An 8628-nucleotide genomic window follows, 5' to 3' on the forward strand; every position below is an offset into this window, starting at 1 on the left:
CGCAACAATGTTGACGCTGGTGTCGCTGCAAGCATTGGCGGTCGATTTCGCGATTGGTGGCAAGTTGCAACAGCCCACAATAGTTTTCGCATTCAAGCGATATGCCTGCAAACATGCATACAGTTACATATATATTTACTACAATTGAGCGTTGAGTTTTCCTAGCTGCGCAATCAGTGCAGCTCTACTGGGCCGCGAATAGTTGACTACCTTTTTTTAGCCGCTTGCTGCTCCACCGCACTCTAATTAATATTTACACTGCTTTTCTCTTGTTTTCTACAATCTTCAAGGTTAACTGTGAAAATAGTTTGCATAACTGTTAATTGTGTCACATTACAATTATTATTTTTTTATTGATAATCTTTTGTATAAATTTCAATGCAGTTTCTCGCTTCCTTTTAACCCATTTCGTTGCCATTGGGCAGTTACAATTTTGCTTCCAGCACAAATATTTTCAATTTCGCTTCGAATAAATGAAATGAAAGTTCAAGCTAAATTTGTCATTAAAATTTTAATAAGTTGTTGCTTTTATTATTTAAATTTAATAGGTTTTCGTTAGAAATGCCATAATGCTCATAATTTTAGTGACATTTTTGTGCTCAATTAGCCCATTGACTTCATAAGTAAGCAATTATGAGCAGTAATATTAATATACTTATAAATTATGTAAACCGAAAATTAATTTTGTTAATTTTGAATTTTTGACTTTCACAAAAGTTTATGCAATATAAAAGAAAGACAAATTTATTATGACAAGTTTTAAACCGCCCGTTGATAACTTAAGACATTATACCTACCAGCAAGTCAGAAAAAACAATGGAAGAACAAGTCAAATTTTGAGTTTTTGATAAAATGATGAACTCCCAAAAAAAAAAAGCGATATAGCTCGATGAAAACCTTCCTATAGACTCCTATAGATAGATCTCAAAGGCTCAAAAGATATCGGCAAAGCTTATCCTACCCTATCACAAATATATTGAGGTGTTTTATTTGCATTACCGCTGGTTGCGCTGGCGGTCTAGTTAAATCAGTTTATTGCTCACTGGACTATAATACACCACAGTTGATAGTCGTAATAATGGTTTTAAAATTTGAAGTATACTTTTAGTCAGCGTAAAGTTTTTTGGCTGTAACAACCATTTTTGCACAGAGTAAATTTCATGAAAATATGTACACTGGTGGCAAAAATAAAAGACTTAGTTTCCACACGGAATTGCGCCCGTATTCACGTTCGGCATGTCACACATTCTATATTTATTGTGATATTTGGATCGTGATCCATATTGATGACTAATGGATCGCGAGTGAATGCTACAAATTCAATATGTATCGCCCCAGTACTTATTTAAAATAAACCTTTTTTTTTAAAGAAATTTGTTAAAAAACGGATAAAAATAAAAAACCAAAAACTTTTATTTGAATTTTTCACATAAATTTTGACTCTCCCTTTCCTTTTCACGACCTCAGATCGCGTGATAATTAGTTGTCCATTAACCTTTGTTATTTTATCTTTCGTTTCCGATGTGTTCCACCCTACTATGTATTTCTTTATTTTTTTATCATTTTCAAAGGCTTCTGCACTTGTTTAATAGGAAATCTTATATAAGCGAATTAATTGAAAAATTGTAGAATCGAAATACATTAATTGCTATCCTTGCCTTCCTATACTGATTACCTTGGTCTGCAAAAAAGAAATGTTCTCCTTATTGTTTGTTTTAATGCATGACTTCATCATAGTTGGTGCTCTAAGCAAAGAACTCGCAATGCATATATGTACAGCACATATATTTTAAATTTAAAGTCCAAAGTAAAAACGATATTGTTTATCTACTTTGTAGTTTTTTCTTTCTTTTATTCGATTCCATTGGAGTTTCTCAGTAAATCAGGCAACAGAAATCAGCAGGTATTGCTGTTAACCGTTTCCAGCGTGTTTTAATTTGGTTACGATCTTGATGAAACCTTTCAAGATGTTTATCTGTTACGGCTCTAAGATTTTTAAAAAAGAAATATTCGTGCGAATCCAAAAATCAATTTAATGGTATCCTCAATATATAATATATAATATCTATATGTCATTATGTATCTTAATACAATTTAGTCAGTATGAGGCAGCAATCCTTTCCTTAGTACGATGCTATTCGGTATGAAAAGTAGATGAAGTCGTTATATGCCTCTATTTCTTTCTGTATTTTAATATTAAGCAGAAATCTCGAACATTAAGCAAAGTACCTCCTTGAAAGTAGTGGTAGTATTATTTCTAGTATTATATAATGAGATGTGATGGCCAAAGTGGGGGCAACTGATTTTCAAATTCTCCTTTCTGTCATCTTGTTATAATTTAGTTTTACCTACTATTACTATATATGTTCTGAGCTCAATTTTGGCTTGGGTCACATGGTAATATGGAAAACTTCCTTTAGGGTTTGGTTTAATATCAAGATATTTACAAAAACTTATATATTTAATACTTTTTAAGGTGAATATATAGACAGAGTTGCGAAAACATGAACAATATTCTCTGTCATATCATATGTTATTATTATATGATAAAAACTAATCACTCAACACTAAAGTGTAGATATGTTTACATATAATCATATTACAATTAGAAAAAACGCATAATAAAATTTACGAGCGCTAGTTAAAGCAAATAAAGTGATTAAATTCGTTGTGGTTTCTGTGGCAAATCAAAAAATTTACAGCTCATTGAATATCTGCACAAAAGGCAGAAAGGTAAAAGGAAATAAAGGCAATTAACTAAATCCAGCTGGCTGATTAAACAATGTAAATAAAAGCAAATAGAAATACGTATTATGAAAGTAACTTTGTTACGTAACCACAGCAATTATAATTTTTTTACCTAAACGTCATTTTATTGACAATTGTGGCAATTTAATTTAAGATAATGACTTTTTATGATGTTTTTACATTTTTACAAAAAAATACATGAAAGGCATTTTATAGGCGGTCGTCTCTGCTTAGAAGACTGGTTATGGGGTTAGCCCAACATATCAACGTCCAACTGGCTGCCAATAAACACTAAAACAACTAATATTTCCTACTTTTCTTGTAAAATCAGATACAGTTGGACAACGAGTGCCTGATCCACCTCTTCATGCTAAAACAAATTTCAAGAAAAATACATACCCACCCAAAACGAGCGATCATTTGAGCGCCATTAAACTTATTTGATTTCACTATATCGTGAAATTTTTCCGTAAGAAAATTAAAAATTGTAGCTGCCAACAATATGACCAATCGCTACCTATTCGCACGCCATGCACGTAGGCGCCTCAGCAGCCAAATATAGTTGTTGTTTTTTTTTAGATGCGTACAAAATACAAACCTGATTGTTTTTTTTTTATCAATTTTTTTTTTATATTTATTTTCCGTTATGGTCATAAGCTTTTCCTTGTTCGCAAACTTGTTGCTGTGTCCACTGAAGTTGAGGTTCAATGATATGGAAAAGCCGTCGCAGTCGTTGTCATGTGCGATTTGATAATTGCCCCAAGCGACATGTTGCGCGTCAAGTTATAAATATTTATCGGGGTGTTGATGGATTTTGTGATTTTTTCCTTGTTTTTATATTTTTTGTTTTGTACTTTTTAATTTATTGCACGCCATTTTCTAATGCGTTGATTTTTTGTGATTTTCCTGCAAGTCAACTAACGGTTTTTGGCGCGAAAGATGTTGTTATGAGCAAAATCCTATCGCAAGTTCGTTGCTTGAGTCTTTAAAGTTTGGTATGCAGTTACGACACGCGAAAGCTTGTAGCTTAAGTCCTCCATACAAATCAATGTAAGTTCCTTGCTGAGGTGTTTTAAATCAGAAAATCTTTCCTTGCAGTAGAAGTTCGTTACTGAAGTGCTTTATATTGAGCAAAACTTTGCACTTACCATAGCTCAAGTTCGTTGCTTAGGTCTTTTCTTTCGACTTAAAAATAAAATGTGTGTGTTTATGACTCCGTTTGAAAACCTATTTAAAATTTTCATGTATAACAATATTTATTTCAAAGAAAATTAAAACGTATTTCTTTATCATAAAAATGTTGGCAACCCAAATTTTGCGCTTAATTAAACTTTTTTGCATAATATATATATTACTTCTTTGTTTTATTGATCTTACAGTGCATATTAATCGGTTTGTTTTCACACTTCAACAATTAAAAAACAAATCTAAACTTTCAAATCAGCTTAAAAATTATTAAAAATGATGATTTACAATACCTTTGTCACTTCCAGAAATTCGAATGTATAATTAATGCGATGAATTTGTTAGTAATGAGTTGAAAAATAAAATTTAGGCAAGAAGTCTTAAATTTTTAGGTTAGAAATCATAAAAATTTCGATTATAAAACGAAATAAGATTTTTTCTAATAATACGACACATTTTTATATCAACTTTTAATAAGCTTAAATGACGTCACAATATTTCTGTGTTAAAGTTAAAGTAAATTCGTAAGTTTTCAAATAAGTTTGCTGCATCCGTTCATAGTTAAAGTACCGTTTAATAAAAGATAGTGACTAATTACAGTTTGAAAATAAAGTAGATTTAAAATTACATACACACGTATAAACATATAGAGGTGATAATAGTTGTTGTATTTGTTATTGGCAATAGTGCTAATGGCGAATGGCAAATGGTTAGAGTAATGAACAGTCGAATGAGTTAGAATATTAACGCTATCACAGTGTCTCCAACTCGGTAAAAAGAAAAAATATATATATATATATATTGTATAAAGTAAAGACATACACGCTAAGATCCATATGAGAAAAAACTAAAATTCTACCGTAGACAGTCAAAAATTTCTAAGATGGCAGTTAAAGTAGATATTTGTGATTGAGTAATGAAATCTAGTTGATTATATTAAGTAATCTCATTTTGTTTGTTGTGTGTTCCCTTTCAACTTCCCTTTCATTTATAATTTAGCTAATTCGTTTGGAATTTATTACTAAGTACTATGTTTCTGCTGCTGCCGCTGTTGCTAAGCTTGGCTTCAATTACATTTAAATCGTTTATGCCTTTAAATTTCCTTAATAATGTCCTTCCTCGTGGTGTACCGGTGAGGTTTTGTGCACGACAGCATTGAAACCGTTGTGTTTGTCCGCTGTGTAGTCCACGGTGCGGATTGAGCCATCCGGTTCAACCAAGGAGTATTGTCCTGAAAAGTATAAAATAATGATTTTTTTATTAATTATAATATACAATTTTTTTTACTAATGTAGTTGGCAACTCTATTTAAATGACAACAAAACCAAACTTTTTTCTCAAAGTATCTTTAAGGACAATCACTTTGTTTTGCTGCAAACCATTCATTCTTGATCATGACTGTATAATTTCCAGAACATAAAATATCTGGTTACTTGGCAACCCTATTAATGTATTCGTACGCAAAAGTTCATAGAACCTTTTTTGCAACATAAGAATTTTAAAGATATACAATTTTACGAAAGTTGGCAACGCTCTTTATGCATAAAGACAAAATATGGCAAATCTATTCTAATACTCCAAAATTGGCACATAGTAAAATTACAGATATGACTAAAAATGTCGATGTTTTATATGGCAAGCACATAAGTAACAAACTCCAAAATGTCTGCAACTTCTCTTGTAGGTGGCAACCTTCTCTAAAAGTAGTGTAAAAATTTATTTACTTTCAATTCTGACGTTTAACTCTCTGCTTAGCTAAGTTATAGTTTAAATGATTTTAGTTTTTCGTATTTTTGATTTCGAAATAGGTGGCAACGCTTTTCGTAAATTTTTTTAAAATATTATATTCTTAATTTATATTTTTTTTTATAGGTCAAGTTCCTAATAACACCCTCTTACAGAATATAAATAAATAGTAACCATATTTTTTAATAGGTGGCAGCATTCCCGAATAAAAAGAAATTTCTAATAAAGCCCATTTGAACTTTCACTTTCATCTTTATTTTTTTAGAATTTTGAATGTCGAGCTCATATATCTCAAGAATCCAGCATCAAATAGTAATTTGGAACACAAATACCGTTAACTAAAAAATTGCTTCTTGCCACAGCAAATTTTCTTTTACGTAAAGTGCATAAAAAATGTACTATACCACTAACCTTTAACGGAATCGCCGTCGCGCGATTCATGTTGTGATTTCACATCTCCAGTGTGGAAGTCATTCACGCCATATTTGAAAGCATATTTGGGTGGAGCCTACCGAAATATAAATATTATTAGGGATTTTTAAGATTTCTTTATTAGAACATTTTCATTTTAAAGCTTCCTTCATAAGCGCTTACTCACATAATAATCCACATGCTCTTCCTCTTGCTCATAACCGTGGTGTTCCTCACCCAAAGAGACGCGTTCGATTTGATGAAGATCGTGTCCACCTAGCTCCTGACCGCCGAGTTCGTGTCCGCCGAGCTCCTCATAGCCACCATGTTGTTCCTCATAATAATGGCCTATCGGTGAAGCCATGGTAAGACAGAGCGCAGAAGCGAAAATCAAATACTAAACGTGAAAATGGCAGTAAAAAGTTAACAATAAAAGATTTTGTATATTCATTCATTAAACATTAGAGTTTTGATAAAATTTTACGCGATAATGTTTCATTTTAAGATCCACCTAAAATTTAACATAGCAGGCAATTCGGAAAGGTTTTCTTTACAATGTTACGAATTTTTCAGCCTGGCATTCAGCATTAAAATCAAGACCAGGCTGTTTTCTATTTTGTTCGCTAAATATTATTACATTTCGGAATATTAATTCTGATTTTATTGTAAAAATAAGAAAGAAGTTTTTTAAATATTAAAAATTGAGTTTCCTAAAAGATTTAATTTAATGAAAATTGAGATTTGAAGGAAAATTAGATCTGATTGCTACAAATAGTGGAAAATAAAGAACGATTTTAAAATCATTCGGAATAAAGTACGGCAGAATTTAAATTTTTATTTTTTCTTAAGAGAAAGCGAGAGAAAATTACATTAAAGTTGAAGTCAATAGCAGGCAGAATTTTACAAGCTCATTGATTTCGTAAAATCAATTCCAAATATTTTTAACAAATTTTTAAGCATATTTAATTATGCAATAACCATTTTTAGAAAAAAGTGAGTATTTGTTGTAAAGGATTAAATAAAGAGTTTGCCAGAAGAAATATTCTTGCAACGATAGCCTCAAGCAATATTAAATCGTTTTTGTGATTTCACTTAAGGGATGTAATTAAGGGATATTTAATACTTTATCACATTTATGCTTTCAAATTTTATGACGTTTTTCACTTAAAACCAAGTAAGATATGTTAATTTCGGCTACAACGCAGCTATAATACCCTTCACAAATAGAAAAGTTTCCTTACAAAAACTTGAGTTTGATCGATCAGTTTGTATGACAGATATATGCTAAAATTGTCCAATATCGGCAGTTCCGACAAATGACCAGCTTCTTGTTGAGAAAAGGAGTGCAAAATATCAGATCGATATCTCGAAAACTTAGGGACTATGAGTTCGCGTATATACAGACAGATATGGCTAAATCGACTCAGCTCGTCACGCTGATCTTATATACATATATATTTTATGGGCTGTCCGACGTTTCCTTACGGGTGTTGCAAATTTCGTGGCAAACTGTTTGTACCCACCCTGAACAGGTTATAATTAGAAAAAAAACAACACTGCCTGTAAATTTTCTATAACAGCATTTCCTATATTATATGTGGAACTTCTACAGATCAAAGCAGAATGGATATTTTCGCTTGGCTTTATTAAAGTCCTTTCTATGCATACACTTTTAACATGTCTTATATTACACAACAAACTGTCGGATTATCATTTGGCACCAACAACACTCAAACACTTGGTTGTTTTTTTTAATTCGTTTAAATATCCTTCGTTTTGCTCACCTTCAGTGCCATTTCGAAAGAATTAGTTGTTGTTTTTATTATTTATTAAGCGCTTAGTTATATATTAAATTATGTTATTTTAACACCAAAAAGGTATTTTATAGATATTTTTTGTTATTTCAAACAATTTGCGTTTTATTGCATGAAACGAGATCACTACTTTGTGCTGATCGAACTGAACGTTGCCACTTTTCACCACTGAATAATACCAAAGCTTCGCTAGCTCGGCGCTTTTATATACTTAGGAAGAAAGTGCGACATGCAATCGTTAAGCCATGTAACAACAACAACAGCAAAGCCCGACAAACTTTGCAGCCTAAAGCAATAGATAACAACAACAACCACATTGGGGCATACGTGTAGCAAAGGCAACAACAAAGTTGAAAAATGCAAAAGAAGAGCGGTGAAGAGAACTAGCGAGTGAAAGGGAGAGAGAACGAGACAAAGTAGTGCAGATGGAAAGGCCGCTGCAAGACAACGGGACACAGAGAGGACTCCAAGCTCGACGAAGTCAGACTGGCTTGCATAAAAGTGCAATCATGTGTATGTGTATGTGTTAGCGATCGTCTGCTAAAAAACTGTAAACAAAACAGTAAACCAAATTAACAATACGAGCGTCACAAAAGTATATCAGCTGGAAATTACTGCCACAGCAACAACAATAAAACATACAACGTATCGTAAAGTAGAAATTATGCCAAAAATGTTTGGAAATTTAATTAGTGTTTATGTTTACAGTTACAGTAAATTATGT

The 8628-nt window shown here is 31.9% G+C and overlaps 1 protein-coding gene across 1 annotated transcript; it reads right to left on the reverse strand.

Moving 5' to 3' along the window:
- Positions 1–4835: 4835 nt before the first annotated feature.
- Positions 4836–8086, reverse strand: Cpr66Cb (Cuticular protein 66Cb). The gene is made up of 4 exons (XM_014248309.3): positions 7875–8086; positions 6278–6487; positions 6091–6187; positions 4836–5164 (listed from the first exon to the last, which is right to left on the reverse strand). The coding sequence occupies exons 1-4, from the start codon at positions 7884–7886 to the stop codon at positions 5037–5039; spliced, it is 447 nt and encodes a 148-aa protein (XP_014103784.1). The 5' UTR covers positions 7887–8086; the 3' UTR covers positions 4836–5036.
- Positions 8087–8628: the final 542 nt, after the last annotated feature.

This window comes from Bactrocera oleae, chromosome 6 (genome assembly GCF_042242935.1).
Source record: "Bactrocera oleae isolate idBacOlea1 chromosome 6, idBacOlea1, whole genome shotgun sequence".
NCBI lineage: Eukaryota > Metazoa > Arthropoda > Insecta > Diptera > Tephritidae > Bactrocera > Bactrocera oleae.

Bases quoted from the DNA above. Each gene is read 5' to 3' on its own strand.
- Cpr66Cb (XM_014248309.3), bottom strand. The intron at 6,188-6,277 runs GTGAGTAAGCGC...ATATTTCGGTAG, and splicing joins AAGAGCATGTGGATTATTAT to GCTCCACCCAAATATGCTTT. The intron at 5,165-6,090 runs GTTAGTGGTATA...TATACTTTTCAG, and splicing joins CGACGGCGATTCCGTTAAAG to GACAATACTCCTTGGTTGAA.